At 28.8% G+C, this 16,759-nt stretch overlaps 2 protein-coding genes across 2 annotated transcripts in view; both read left to right on the forward strand.

The window, feature by feature from the left end:
• The window catches only part of LOC136091621 (heat shock factor-binding protein 1-like), a 19,258-nt gene extending 14,753 nt beyond the window's left edge, over nucleotides 1–4,505 (forward strand). Inside the window, exons 3-4 of the mRNA XM_065819331.1 lie at nucleotides 2,616–2,658; nucleotides 4,343–4,505. Of these exons, the coding sequence (XP_065675403.1) occupies nucleotides 2,616–2,658; nucleotides 4,343–4,437 (138 nt within the window). The 3' untranslated portion in view covers nucleotides 4,438–4,505. The remainder of the gene's footprint in view (nucleotides 1–2,615; nucleotides 2,659–4,342) is intronic.
• A 1,932-nt stretch (nucleotides 4,506–6,437) lies between these two features.
• Nucleotides 6,438–8,961, forward strand: LOC136092055 (SCAN domain-containing protein 3-like). The gene is made up of 3 exons (XM_065819773.1): nucleotides 6,438–6,517; nucleotides 6,682–6,831; nucleotides 8,394–8,961. The coding sequence occupies exons 1-3, from the start codon at nucleotides 6,438–6,440 to the stop codon at nucleotides 8,959–8,961; spliced, it is 798 nt and encodes a 265-aa protein (XP_065675845.1).
• The last annotated feature ends 7,798 nt before the right edge of the window (nucleotides 8,962–16,759 follow it).

Genomic DNA, 16,759 nt, shown 5'->3' on the forward strand with positions numbered 1-16,759 from the left:
ATGCTTATAAAGAAGTTTTTTCTCATGATATCATTCTTTCATCAATGAATGATGTTCCATTACTGTTTCCTCAATATATGTGATTTGTGAACAGTTTAAATTTGGAGATAAAATTACATAACACAATTGTTTTAAGATATGGTAAAGTTTCCACTTTTGTGTATCTACTTCATCAATAACATCAGACAAAAAAAGTGGCAAATACATAAACAGTGTAAGCGTTGATCTAGTAAAGAGTCAGTACTTTTCATACGTGACTCATTAATAGTACTAGGTTTTGAGCTGCAGACAATGCCATAATCCATAAATTTGATGCACCTATTCAATTCTGTAATGAACATACCTTAGACATCATATAACACATGATAAAGAAACAATTTAACTTCACACAGAATAACTCCTTCAAAAATGTCATGCATTATGTCTGCAGAATCATTTGAAGCAGGATGATAAAAAGGCAATTCAGTTAAACAACTAAACCATTTAATTCCACAACTTATATTAGAAATTTCCCCACTTTGCATCTGCTGAACTTGAGAGTTGTATAACATATCTGTTCTTAGAACTTGTTTGTCTTCTTTAAAAACATGCTGGATGTCAACTTTTGATATCATACACATGTCACATGAAAATGAAACAGTACTGAAATTTTCCATATATCCTAGTATAGAGAGCAGACCTAAATTACTCCAACAATTTTGGTTAGTAAACAGCTAAAGTTAGTTTTTTTGCCTTCAATAAAAACATCAAATCCTTTTTCATGAAGTTTTTGCAATTCATTTACAATCAATTTTATCACTGGCTTTGCTCAATATTTCTTTATGTCTATTGCGTGAGTTAATGCTAACATATGAATGTTGTTCAAGGATGAGTTTGCTGTGTGATGAAAGTTCTTTATCACAAAATAAAAGGCACCAAGTTTATGAATGCCTGTTTTTAATCCATGAGGATTTGTGGCCTCTACTTCATTGAAGTATATTTGAATAAACAAAGGGAAACTTTTAGGAAATTTAAAATTGGCATATGCCATTAACTTTTTATCATTTTCACCACAAAACCAATCTTCAACAAATGCAAAATTAAATATTTGCTCCACTTTTAACATACTCGTGGCTTCTGGCTGTAGCAACACAAGCTTTATTGTGCTTTCAATAGGTATGTAATAAGACAAATCTTTTACTTTGACTTTTCAGTCTTTCTGTCATGTTTTGTATCCCATCGTTCACTCATTGAAGGTGTTTTCCATTTGTTAAACTCTTCTGTTAAGTTGTCTATTACATGCTTCTCACACCTACATGTGTTCCAGTACTGAAACTGTTTTAGTAAAATTTACCTAGTAGATTTTTTTTTTTTTTTTTTATTGTTAATTCACCTCCCCAAGGCCCAGAAAGCCACTACAGGCAAGGAGGCTACTTAATTGTGGTTATTTGTGGGAAACACAAAACTTGACAAACAAGGCCGCTGCGTGGACAAACAAGTTAAGCACGGTACTACCAGGGAAGTGGTGGGGATCAAACTCGGAACCTCTCGCTTATGAAGCGAGCCCTCTACCACTACACCACTACCGCATTACTACCAGATAACTAAGTATGTCTTCACTACCAGATAACTACCAGATCAATACCGCATCACTACCAGATAATTAAGTATGTCTTCAATTAGGTTTTGTGAACTGTTCTTAACAAACTCTGAAGTACTTAAAGGAATAGAACTCAAAGACATTAAAGCCATAATAAATTTTAATGTATATATATATATATATATATATATATATATATATATATATATATATATATATATATATATATATATATATATATATACAGTAATGTTTATATAATACAGTAATGTATATTTATATAAACAGTAATGTATATATATGTACAGTAATGTAATATATATACAGTAATGTTTACTACATATGTAGTAAACAATCGTAAACAACCACATTGAAGTCGACAAGGCTCAAATAAAAGATGAACATTCCTAGTTAAATTTGTTTTATGCATTAATGTTTTAAACTAAATTTATATGTAACAAATATTTACTTGACAATTTAGCAGTTGTTTCCACAGAAATTCCTTTTGAACTCAAATGATTAATTAACTCTTGAGTGTTTAAATTTTTTAACATTACCAAGCACATTATTTAAAAAGCGAGAAATTAAGAATAAAAGTTCAGGTTCAGGTTTTTACAGGTTTGTGTGTTTTGTCTAAAGTTCAGGGTTAATTTATATCAACAGTAAACTGTTGATCTAAATTCAGCCTTAACTGTTCAGGCAAAAAATCAGAATGCAACGATCGAACTTTCAGTTGTTTAACATGTATATATGTTAGAGTGCAATGCCCCCTACTTTCAAAAATAAGCTGTCCCTGTTTATAAAATTTTTTATTGTCGCTCATGAGCAACACTTTTTAACTTTTCAAAAATCTTAATTTTGCAACTAAATACAGAAAATAAGTTTTTATAACTATGCGATGTTTGATCTTAAAGGAAGTGAATTTTATAAAAAGTTTTTTTTAGTTTTCTATTTTTATTTTTCATGCTTTTATAAAATTTTTCTTCTTTGGAGACTTTCTTTGGAGTATGTATTTTTTGTTTTTTTATGGTTTTAGCAAGAAAAGTTTCAAACAATGTCTGATGGAATTCTCTCAAGAAATATCTTTTCATAGATTAATATTTTAATTTTTTTTTTATTCAACTTATGTATTTTTTATTGATTTTTAATCAGTTTGTTAATAAACCAAATTTCAACGACCTAAAAATTGTTCTCAATTGAAGAATGTAATAAATTTTAAAATACATGAGCTTTTCATTAAACTTGATTATTTTTGTTGAATTATTAAAATATAAAAATAAAAAAATAACAACGAGGTTTGGCAATGTTACTATTATTTATAACAATATATCCTTAATGTTTCATGATTTATATAAAAATTAAATAACCTTAGAAAATATTAACAGTGTTTATATAGAAATTAAATAACTGTCCTTAGAAAAACAGAATTTTTTTAAAATTGCCTTGTAATAGCTCTAAATATATGCTATATAATAAAATATCACTAAATTAACAAAAAAATTTCGAAATTAAAATATTTTTAGAGTGGCCTCTAGTCCCTTGAACATTTTAGGGCCCCTAATATTCTGGGAAAAAAAAGTTCTTCAAAAATAGATCAACCTGGTACTCAAAAGAAGCAAAGTTTTATAAAATGTTTGAAAATAATATTTGTTTCACGTAAAAATTATTATTTTGAATTTCATTGCATAATAACTATGGTTTTTCAACTTAAAATAAAAAAAGTGCATTTTTACAGGTTTTTCAATAATTTTTTTTTTTTTAAAGTTTTTTTATAAAACAATTATTATTTTCGAACTTTTTATAAAATTTTACTTCTTTTGAGTACCAGGTTGTCTACTTTTAAAGAATTTTTTTTCCCAGAATATTAGGGACCCTAAAATGTTCAAGGGACTAGAGGCAACTCTAAAATTATTTTAATTTCGAAATTTTTTGTTAATTCAGTGATATTTTATTATATAGCATATATTTAGAGCTATTAAAAGGCAATTTTAAAAAAATTCTGTTTTTCAATGCACCCTAGTGGTTATCCTTAGAAAATATTAACAGTGTTTATGGTATAATTTATTTAGTATTATAGCAAAATTAGTATTTTTATATTAATAATTTAAAGCTTCCTAAAGTTTTGTGTTTTGGTTTTCACAAATTAAGGAAAACTAATTAACTCAAAACCATACAATTTTGTTTGTGTGTGTAATTTAAAACTTTTTTTAACGTTAAAAATTTTTTATAATTTTACGAGCTGATGATGCTGGTAACTCAAATCCAGCAGAAATTTCGCATAATAAATTATTATATTTATTTAGAGAACTCGTATTATTTGATGTTTTCCTAATAATATATATATACATATACATACATATACATACATATACATACATACACATACATACATACATACATACATGCATGCATACATACATACATACATACATACATACATACATACATACATACATACATACATACATTCATACATATAAATACATACATACATACATACATACATACATACATACATACATACATACATACATACATACATGCATACATACATACATACAAACATACATGCATGCATACATACATACATATGGGTCGCTACTTCTGATTTCTCAATGAATTGCATTATCTGTTATGCAACGTTTTTTTTTATTTGTATAACTATTATTACTATTCTTGTAACATTTGTCTTAATTTTGTAACTTAATTTTGTCCTATTGTTTTACGATTGTTTTCTCAATTTTTCTTTAACACTCGTTTTACTGGATGAAATGGGCAATCGTATAGACGAGCTGGAAAAGAATATTGGGGAGTTAATGCAACAAGCCGGCATTGAAGATAATCCTATTGATAAATAGTTTTTTGCATGTAGATACCATATGTATAAATGTATATCAATGAATTTATTCAATAATTGTTTATTTAATTTGTAAATTGTTGTTTTTCCAAATTTTGCTAATTTCTTATTTGATAGTTACATTTTTTGCGCGTAAGTTTGTTAAGGTGGTAAACAGATTTTTACAAAAAAAATGGCGAAAAATTATATAAAAATTTTTCCCTTAAATAAAAATATAATTTAAAATTCATAATGATGGGAAAAAAAAAATTGTATTTCAAAACAAAAAAGTTGTAGGGGAAAGACGCCTATGATGGCATAGCGCCTATGATGGCATACCGGTCATATTTCCATTAAAATTGGTATTGGTAAAAAAATGATTAGACCTTCATGACTATACTGACTTTACATTAGTTTTTGTGAAAAAACGTCCCTTGAGCACAAGTATTGTTTTTATAATCAACAAAAATCGATTTTGAGATGTGCTGTTGTAGTTTTATTTCCTTCATATATTTAAGATTGTAATTTTACTATTAACTGTGCAGAAATGAAATTTTCATGCATTTTATATTCAAGTTTTGTGCATTTAGTGGAATAGTTACTTTAATTTTATCTTTTGAACAAAGCAGACACAGCTTGTTTTAACGAAAATGATGACTTTTACCCATGATGGCATACTGACGAGTTGAGGGTGTTGAAATATTGACGAGTTGGGAAAATCTTTTTTTTTATAAGAAAAACTTACTTTTAAGTAAAGTTAAAAGAAAGCGATGCTCCAAAATTTTTTTTTGGTCCAAAAAATACGTAAAACGCAATATATCCTATGCGCATGCGCAAAATTTTACAATGTTGGTGTGTAGCATGAAATGGTAAATTAGGATGGTTTCGAGTAATTTCTGGCTTTTCTGAGGGAAGACTCTAAGGTTAAAAGAAATCATTAAGTTACCCTCGATCCTAACTAGCCCCATCCTCCCCTATGCCATCATAGGAGCAGTGGTTGCCTATGACGGCATACTTGTGCTTTTTTTACAATAAGACTAACTTATAAAAAAAATAAAACTGATGAAAACTCCCAGGGTAATTATTGTTCTAGATGTAACAAGGAATGTATCCATATCAAAACTTTTATTATTGGTCTTCAGGATACTGAATAATGAAGCTTCAAAGTTAAGTATGCCATCATAGGCGCCTTTTCCCTATTACAAAACAAAGTATGATTAGTTTATTTTAAGTTTAAAATATTTTTTTGTATCTTTATCAAATAATTAAAACAGTAAAGGTAGTGTTCATCAATTGTTCTACGCTATATTTCGTTAGATCAAGCATTATTTGCTTGTCTAAAAATCTAGTTTAATTTAGTTAAATAATTTTTTATATAAATTCAATTGATTTAAATATGTACTAAAATTCTTTTCTTTAAAAGAATGCCTGACAAAACCTAAGCCTTCAGACGATATATGTAAACTCCACTGTGTCTATCTGTATTTAAATCACTCGGTGTATGTTCACTCCTCGGTGTCTACGGGTATAACAGTCGATTTATGTACGAATTGATAAAAAAAAAAATTATAAACAAAAACAATAATTAAAAAATAGAAAACTTTGAAACAAACTTTTTCAAAAAGGTAGTTAAAAAATTATAGTCTCTATGGGGGATTCGAAGCCTTAACCTTGATTAAACCAGTTTCAGCTGTCAGCAATGCCTCATGATTTTAGTACAAGAGAGTTTAAGTATACAAGCGTTGCTTGGAACTTTTTTTTATGGAGCAAATCTTGGTTTCGCGTTTTTTATAAAATCCTGACCCGAATATAGTAAGTGCTTGAATATCAAATTCATTTTTGATGGCGTATAAGTTTAACAAATTTTGCTATAATATATTAAAAAGAATTATTTAATATAATAAACCAGGGATGGCCGAATGGCGGCTAATAAAACGTCATTGCGGTTCATTTCAAAAGTTTTATTGATTTACTGATAATAAAAACTTGAATTATGCATAGCCGGAAGACATTGATTGAAAAATGGATATAGTAAAAGGTGACAATAAAGCACTTCACAATAAAAATAAGAAAAGAAAAATTGAAGATAAGAACATTTCATGGTGATTGGACAGAAAAATACTCATTTATTAAAAAATAAAATAAACCTATGTGTTTAATTTGCAATACTGAACTAGCTCATAATAAGTTCATGTCATAGAAAAAATAAAATCGAGTTGCTTAAAACAATATTTAATAATCAACTAATGAATGTTTCATCTTCCAGCAAAGAGTCAAATATTACAACAGAAGTAAGTTTTATTATAGCTTGGAACATTGCAAAAAGTAAACATCCTTGCACCAATGGAGAGTTTGTAAAACAAAATCTTTTTGATGTGATCTCAGTTTTAGATCCTAATAATAACAAAATTCAAAGGTTAATTTCAAATTATTCTGTTTCTCGGCATTCAACTGAAAGAAGAATAACGGGTGACAACTAAAAATCCGGAATGAGAAGAAATGTTAATTTTGATGAAATAATTTATTCATAACAATTTTATATGGCTGATATATAATTAATGACAGCTTAAAATATACAAGAAAACTAATGGTTTTCCACAAAGGGTCCTTTATCCGCTACTCTGCGCAACTTTGTTTTAATGTTCGCGCAAGCTGTTTGTACACCAGTTGTGTCCATTTCTTTCAAGGATTTTTTAATTCTACGCTAGAGTTGTGAAATATTTCGAGCTTTCCAACCACCCTTGTACACTGAAGAACTTAGTTCTTAAAAAAAATCTTCAATTGGTCTACATTGAGGAAGATTGGTGGGGTTAACATTCTTTGGTACAAAAAGAATATTTTACGCTTTGGAGGAACTCAGTAACACTTTTCGCATAGTGTGACGATGCTTTATCGGGCCAAAATATGTAATTATCATCTGAATATATCAATCGGGCCAAAATATGTAATTATCATCTGAATAATATCAATCTTTTTTTACTTAAGTAATTTGACTTTTTTTATTAATAAATAGGATTAGTTTTAGTTAAGCATTGGTTTTTGTTAACTTCTTGGTTGACAGCTAGACCACTTTCATTCAAAAATGGCTCTGAAAATCCTCTGTCGGAGACAACATTATATAACATTACTTTCTTCTCAAATTTGCTTCGCATTTTGAATTTAACATCATGTGGTGTAACAGAAGAGCTGTCTGTGTAATAAATTTTGATGCCAGGCATTTTGGGCTTACTTAAAGTAAAATAACTTTTATCATCCCAAATGAAGTTTTAGTTACCAAAATGTCTCACAAGATAACGACAATCCTTTTTTACTTTAGTAATTTGTCTTTCGGTGTAGGATGGCGATTTCTGCTTTTTCCTTGGTTTAACTTGAAGCTTTTTGAGCGCCCTACTGATATACTGCTGGGAACACTCAAACATTCTAGCAGCATTGCGCAGGCTAATGCCATCTTTGTTGTTAAATCGAGTATTTAACTTCTTCAAATTTATTTTGGTCATTATTGTGGGCTTTCGTCCGGATCCTTGCTTTCTTTCAACAGTACCACGTTTTAAAATATCGTAAATTGTACTTTTCGATATACCTTCTTTCAAAAAATGCTCTACAGTAAACATTTTGCCAACACTTTTATGGCTTTCATAAAAATGTACAACACGTTCTCGAAGAAACTTCTCTTTAGACGACATTTTATGACAACTAAATTGACAATTGTCAAACAAAAACTATGTAAAATTAATTGAATCATACACTACTTGATAATGTAACGAAGTGGCAAAGTTAAACAACCGAATATTACTTGCGCACAATTTCATTTTGTCCGGATTTTAAGTGGTCACCCGTTATCTGAGATTAGTGTCAAAGTTAAACAGCATTTGTTAAATGACTTAAAAAATTGTGAAGCATTCAGTTTAGCATTGGATGAATCAACAGATATTCAAGATAAACCTCAAATGGCAGTATTTGTTAGGTATGCAACATCAGACGTACTTGTGAAAGAAGAGTTGCTAGAATTAGTAGAGCTAAAGACACAACTCGTGGAATTAATTTAAAGGAAGCCCTTGAAACTGTTCTGGTGAAAGCCAATGCTCCTAAGAACAAGCTTGTTAGTGTTGCTACAGATGGTGCAACAGCAATGGTTGGAAAACACATTGGGCTTATGGGTTTACTAAATAGTGATCCTACGTATCCAGAGTTTACTTCTGTTCATTGTGTGATTCATCGAAAACATTTAGCAGCAAAACATTTTAATTTTCTGATTGTTTTTAAATCAGTGGTGGAGATTGTAAATTATATTCGATCTAATGCAAAAAATTGCAGACCGTTTAAAAATTTCATTAGTGAATTGGATCTTGCTGACAAACCAAGTGACTTGTCGTTTTACTGTGCTGTATGGTGGCTTTCAAGTAGTGACGTTTTTTATAGGTTCGTAGAACTATTAGAACCAATTAAATGTTTTTTGCTTGAAAAGCAGAAGACATTTGAAATCTTGGATGATGTGAATTTTTGGCAAGATCTTTTATTTATAACTGATGTAATGCAGCATTTATAAATTCTGAATTTGTCGCTTAAGGGAAAAAATATATCTGATCTTGCTCAGACGATATTTAGTTTTCAAAAAAAAATTGCTCTTTTTCAGAAAGATCTTAAAAACTTTTAATCATTTTTCTCAAATAAAGAAGATGATTCATAATCCTAATCCTAAAATTCAGTATGATGATCATACCGAAAAAAATTTGAATTTATTCAAAGAATTTCAAAACAGGTTTAAAGATTTGTATCCTCTTAAATCATCATTAGCATTTTTAGTAAACCCTTTTTTAATTGATATTATTAGTGATGGTTGTCAAATACCAGAAAATATACTTGAAGAAACATCTCAATTTGAAATAGAATTGCTAGATCTCCAAGAAGATCAAAATCTTCAAATGCTGCATAAAACACTAGCTTTATAAGATTTTTGGAAAATTGTTCCTGAAGTTAAGTATCCTCAACTAAAAAGGATTAGTATAAAACTTATTTCAATTTTTAGTTCAACATATACATGTTAATCTTTATTTTCGACTTTGAAATTTGTTAAATCAAAGTATCGTGCCAATCTAACTAGTGAACATTTGTTAAGTTGCTTAGAATATCAACTACAAGCTTGAAACCAGATTTTAAAAAACTTACCAGTAGCGTTAAAAATCTTAGTGTCTAAAAATTTTATAGTAAATTATGCAGGATATTATACAAGAAGAATTTTCTAATAGTCTTTTGCAATGAATAATTGATGTTATAAAAAGAGTTCTCTCTGTTATGTCTAATTTTTTGCTGAATGATGAGAAGATATTTTTTACTTGTAGAAATAAAATTAATTTGAACTTAATTGAAGTTCATTGAAATTTTTTATTTATTGTGTAATCGTTTATTTATTTGATATTTTGTAGTTTTTAGTAACTTATGCTATTAAGTGGTTATAAGCAAGTTCAATTCGAATTAAAGCAAGTTTAATTCAAATACATTAAAATAATTTTTTTTCTCAAAAAAACGGAAAAAGATTACTACATCTGTCCAACAACATCCGCGGAGTAGTGAAATAACATCCGCGCATTTTTGTGTAAGAACACCCGCTTTTTTTCTTTACTGAATTAACATCCGAGAAATAACATCCCAAATTTCATCGATGCATAATAACATCTTTAGAAAGATGTAACTACATCCGGGATTTTTTCTCGATGTGTAACTACATCCGCCTTAAATAATCCATTATTAAAAATAAAATAAAAAATAAAATGAAATAAATTTCCGGACGTAGTTACATCCAAAAAAAATCAGATGTGTATCTACATCTGGTTAAAATAATGCATTTTTAAATTACTTTTTTCCCGGATGTAGTTACATCCGTAAAAAATCAGATGTGTAACTCAGATGTGTAACATTTGTAATCAGATGTGTAACATTTGGTTAAAATAATGCATTATTTAAAAAAAACCGGATGTAGTTACATCCAAAAAAATCTGTAATGTGTAATTACATCTATTTAAAATATTGCATTATTTAATTATTTTTTCTCCCACATATAGCTTAGGGATCGCTGTTTACAGTATACGGTATAGTATGTTTACCGTCAGGGTTAGGGTTAGGGTTAGGGGTTAGGGTTAGCCCTAACCCTAACCCTGACCGGATGTAGTTACATCCGAAAAAAATCAGATGTGTAACTACATCCAGTTAAAATAATGTATTATTAAATAAATAGTTTTCCGGATGTAGTTACATCCGAAAAAAATCAGATGTGTTACTACATCTTATTAAAATAATGCATTATTAAAAAAAATAAAATTCGGATGTAGTTACATCCGAAAAATCTACAGATGTAGTTGCACGTATGTTATTATACATCAATGAAATTTGGGATGTTATTTCTCGGATGTTATTATACATCGATGAAATTTCGGATGTTGTTTCACGGATGTTATTATACATGGCAAAAACGGATGTTGTTGCCCTGACCCAAAAAAACCTTTTTAATTTCAGATTTTTATATCTTGCTTACAATTATTGTTATAAGGAAATTTATGGTTGTTGTAATTGTGTTAATTCAAAAAATAATTATGATGTAGAGATGCTTTCTTAATTTTTTTCTACAAATTGTTTTCTAGTGTGAATAAAAAGGAATCAGATTTTATGTAGCCAAGTTTACATTTAAAGAATAGCTTTTAATTTCTTTGTTGTAAAAAAAACTAAATACTAAATTTAAATTGTGTACATACTAAGTTTATTTATAAAAGTACAATTTCCATTTAAAAAATCAAAATACTGATGTATAAAAAATCTAAATTTACATTCGCCAATTATTTTTTTAAAGATGAAGTTGGCATAGTAACATATTATTGCGGATCATCGGCATACGTCATTATTTAAATGCGCTCTCGCTCTAAAATTCTGGCCAGCGCTGCAATAAACCTAATCTATCGCAAATTTTATGTTCAAATAAATTTAGATAATTTAGGTCTTGATTTTACAAAAAAACACAAGCAGTGTATGTATATATATATATATATATATATATATATATATATATATATATATATATTATATATATATATATATATATATATATATATATATATATATATATATATATATAGCCACTGCTAGTTTCATGACTTAATAAGAGTCACTCTGGAGTTCGTTCTTATACTATAAATATATAGACTTAAAGAAAAAAAACTTGTAAAAGTAGATAATCTAATAATGATATCAAAACAAGTAAATAAGTGGTTCTTATAAATTAGGGACGAGGTTTGCATAATTTATAATACCGATATTACATAGTCATAGTTTGCGGTAATTTTTGTTTTAACTAGATTGTTGTTTTTTTATACTTTTTGTTTTACACTAGAATTATTGTGTTATGTTAACATACTACTTAATATAAGTTATATTCTTATTAGCTTTTAAGGATAAATGTATTTGCCATTTGATTTTTGTTTAAATTTTTGATTGATGCAAAAGTTATATATATATATATATATATATATATATATATATATATATATATATATATATATATATATATATATATATATATATATATTATATATATATATATATATATATATATATATATATATATATATATATATATATATATATATGTATATGTTAAAGAAAATGCCTAAAACAATAACCATTTGAAGAGCTCGTAATGAAAACAAGAGATATGCTAGTTTTCTATATGAGCTTCCAATTAGTGATCTTCCAACTTATAGGCAAGTGGTTCAATATTCCTACTTTATTTTAAAAAGTATAAATAGTGTCAGAAATATTAATTCTCCAAAGATTGTTTCAAAAGTTGCCAGTGACCTTATCGATCTGTGGAGTAGAGTAAATCCTAAGCTGTCTTCGATACACGAGAAGTCAGTAACCAAAAAATGTTTTAGACTTTTCATCAAAGTGATGTCTGCAGCAGGCAAATTCAAAAATGCAAATAAAAATAAAGAGTATCTTGATTGTAATTTCGAGCGTTTATTTGATTTGTCCTCATGTAGTTGTGGACTTCCATTAGTAGCATGCAATTATAGGTAAGAAAGACCTATTTTTATTTTAATATATTTTCAAATAATTATTATTATAAAATAAAAATAAATATTATAAAATATTTTCAGGATTTGCAGTAATATTTTTCATTTAAATTTTTTTGGGGGATAAATAAATTATGTTTTAAACATTTTTATAGATCTGTGAAGTGTAGGAACCCACCAGATTGCAAGACAAGACATTTTGAAGTCTCTGTGAAGTTAACAAAAAGGTAAATAAATTAAATGTTATAAAAGTTAATTTAATTTAAATCTATAGTTTGTTAAACATCGAGTAGTCAGAATCAAAAGCATGCCAGAAAAAGAATATGATTACTTTTCTTTGACTTTGACAACAAATCATTTTGTTTTATTATATAATATCATTAGGAAACATATATTTGTAATATAACAAATAATATATTATATATGTATTTTTTTACTTGACTTTTACATGTCTTCGTAATATATAATATATTCAATTTTAATTGATTTGGTTTACAGTAATTGTAAAAGTACAGTTAAACATGTAGCGAGATTTCAAATTGGTACGATTAATAAAAAAGCAGTTGCCAAAGAAGAAGAAAAACAAGACCGTGAAATTAATGAGCAGGTAAGATCTGCTAACTCACTTGCTCCAGAAATTCAATGTGATCATTATATGAACGGTGATTTAGATAATAAAAGTGACTCTGAAACAGATTCTGACTTTTCCATAACTGCACCAGCTGAAAGAAATCAAGTTTATTTAACAAACTTGGCAAAGCCGCTATTAGGTTTGAAATAAGCGATGTTGCAACAGCTGCATTGTCAACAGCTGTATTAATTGACTATAGAATTGTTAGAGAAAGTAATAAAGCACAAATAATAACGGAAAAATTTTTTTTGGCGAAAAAAAAAGAATCAGCAGCATCATAAGCTCTAAACATATGGCTGACGTTAAAGAACTAGAAGTTATTGGAGATGATGGAAAAAAAAAAACAAGTCTACATTAATACATTCTATAAGGTATAACATTGATGGAGATCCAGTCATTGTTTCTATAATCAAAGAAGAATATCATCTAAAATTTACAGCAGAGAGTGTACCCACATCACAAAGTTATTTGACTCATGTAGTTATACCTAATGGAATTGGTGCAACCATGGCAAATGCTACATCTAATGTTTTCTTAGAATATAACAGTGTTCAGAGTTTAATAGCGGTTGTTTTAGATAATACAAGTTCAAATGCAGGTTGTGATAGTGGTTTGGATGTCAAATTTGAAAAAATTATAAACAAAAACTTACACCTTTTAGGATGTGTCCTGCATCAGAATGAACTGCCACTGCGACACATCATATCAGAATAAGATGGAAAAACATTTAGACCTAGCTCTTTCAATAGGCCATTCAGGGAAACTGCATCTAATCTAACTCTTCATGAACAGCCATTGTTTCAATTTGTACCCATATAGTCAGAGATAAAGTTGCTTGTTAACAGAGAGATTATAAGTGATCTTAGTACAGACAAGCGCAAACTCTTATTTCAAAATAAAAACTTTTGAAATACTAATGCAATATGATTATTGCATTAGTATTTCAAAAGGTTTTATTTCTGAAAAGTTTGTTTCAAAAAAACCTGGACCAGTTTGCTAGTTTGGTTTGGCTAACTTTAGCTCTCAGAATCATGATGTTATATGTTAAGGACTAAGGAGCCATCTCTTGAGCTATTAGCAGTAACTAAGTTTATTGTGCAAGTTTACTGTGTAATGTGGTTTGCTATCAAGCACTCTGAACAATAAAAAGTCGAAACGAGAATAAGAGAAATGTAAAAAAATGTAATTATTTTATAAAATGAATATCTAATTTTGTAATTTTCTGTGCTATTTAATTAAAAACAGCTATGAAAAATGCAAAATATAAACTATTCTGGTTATGTTTCCAAGTGTTGATAAAATAATATTCCTTAAAAAAAAGGCTACGAAAGATATAAACGAGAGTGTAAAAAACGTTAAAATGGTTAAAAATTCAATTAAAGGTGAGTATTTGAACCAATTTCCCAAACTTAATATAAATCAAACAGAGTTGAATTTATATTTTTCTTGTTATTTGTATTGCAATGAACAAATTCCAGGGTGACCCATTGTAGTTTTCCAAAAAAAACCTAGGCAGTAGCTTAATATATATATATATATATATATATATATATATATATATATATATATATATATTTATATATATATATATATATATATATATATATATATATTTATATATATATATATATATATATATATATATATATATATATATATATATATATATATATATATATATATATATATATATATATATACAGGGTCGGACTGGCACTAAAGGGCCCGGGGGGAGACATAGATGGGGCCTTTGTAGGTAGCAAAAATACGTTAAACCTTTAATCTCATAGCTTTTTCTTAAAAGGGTATAGGAAAATAAAATTTGATGCATATTTACAATAATTAGTTATTGCTAATTTGTACTTTTGTATGTTTTATTTGTGTATCTTGATTTATAGAGAGGCTTAGGATCTTCAGACATAGCAGGGGCCCGAGGGGAAATATCCCCAACCTATATTTATGGCCGGCGCCATATGGGTGTGTGGGGGGAGGGTGTCACACCCCCCTTCCCCCATCAATGATTATTTGTATACTCATACAAATACATTTAGATTAGGGTTCGGACTGTCTGCGCAGATATGCGCAGACAGTGTAATTTGTCGGCGCCGACAAAATTTACTGCTTTGCAGACGATTTTTTGAAATCAACAAAAAAAGTTTTAAACTTAAAAAATGTTTTAAGTAATATTTTAACTTTATTATAAATTCAGTGATTAGTAACAAAAGGATTTTTCAAAGATTCTTACAGTAATAAAAAAATATAATGCTGGCGCCTATTCGGTGATTTCTTGACATTCAATTTCATTGAGAATCGCACCTTCTTCAAGAATGTAATCAGTCTTGTCATTTGTGTCCATCAGCACGCTATTGGTATACAAGAATACCAGCTTTTCAACTCTCTCATTCGTAAGACGATTTCTTTGTCGCGAGTGAATAAATCGAAAGGTCGACCAAGCTCTTTCAGCTGTAGCCGATGAGCTAATCATTTCGCTAATAGGCTTAGCAATTTCGTAAAGAGCAGGATATTTTTCGTGACCGATAATGTTCCAATAATTTCGCGCGTTCATCTTGAATATTATTTCCTTTCATCTCTCAAGCAGCGCAGCCATTTCTCCTATAAAAGCAATCAGTTCATCCTCAGCAGTGTCAACAATTTTAGGTTTGATCTTTTTGGCAAATTCAACAGTAGCAGTAATAAAATCGGTTTTATCTTCATTTAAATATAAACCTTCTGCGGCATTTTTGGGCGTTATTATGAAAGCAATTCCAATACCTGGTGTAAAAAGAAAATCGAGGCGAGATTGCACTTTTTGTCGTATGTCTTTATCTTCCATATATGAATTGTACATTTGACCAAAGTAATCATACACGAGAGACAATGGAGCTTCATTACTTTATGGCTTTTTGATCACGTTGAAAGGAAATTCAATGCTTTTGACAAGCTTAGAGAGACGGTCCCAAAATGGGTTAGATTTTATCAACGTCATAACATCAGCAGATGTATTCTTTGGTTGAATTTCCTGCGGTAATGTACTTTCTTCGTCTACCAACTTAATATGAACGTATTTTGATAGCTGGAGACTGCTCATTGATTTATAATAACTAAATCATCGTGTAGATACAGAGAAATATTTGCTGCAATTCGTCTTTCATCAAATTTTGCTTTCACGATGTGATGATTTTTCACATATTTGATAATTTTCTCTGCATTTTTGACAGTTTTTGTGGCCTCACGCTGATTTCATAACAGGAGCGTTGTCGCTTATGAAACTGGTAAATTTTTGAGAGCCAATTTTCGATTTGATTCCGGATGTATTTATCGAGGTGTAAAAAAAAGGCTTCTAATCGGGCACTTTAATACAAAAATTCTTATGTTCTTATGTTCGTCCAGCCATATGACATCAGTGTTAAGTCTGTTTCAGAATTCAAAATTTCATTTACAGAAGTAAAACATTTTGTGTATTGTTTGTCGTGCAGAGATCCTGATAAGGCTTTAGCCTTCGGGATGACAGATGCGTGCGATGGATGGACTTAACGAAATCCTTAAAGGCCTCCGATTCGACTAAACAAAATGATATACCCGTACGGTAAAAGAAATTAGCAAGCTTCGAGTCGATATCATTTTTGAGCTCTTCATTAATTGGTGGATGTACA

Source organism: Hydra vulgaris, chromosome 15, assembly GCF_038396675.1.
Source record: "Hydra vulgaris chromosome 15, alternate assembly HydraT2T_AEP".
Classification (NCBI taxonomy): domain Eukaryota; kingdom Metazoa; phylum Cnidaria; class Hydrozoa; order Anthoathecata; family Hydridae; genus Hydra; species Hydra vulgaris.

Coding starts and splice junctions, on each gene's coding strand:
- LOC136092055 (XM_065819773.1), top strand. CDS start 6,438: ATGGATATAGTAAAAGGTGACAATAAAGCACTTCACAATAAAAATAAG. Junction 6,518..6,681: donor GAAGATAAGAACATTTCATG/GTGATTGGACAG, acceptor TTCATCTTCCAG/CAAAGAGTCAAATATTACAA. Junction 6,832..8,393: donor AATAATAACAAAATTCAAAG/GTTAATTTCAAA, acceptor ATGCAACATCAG/ACGTACTTGTGAAAGAAGAG.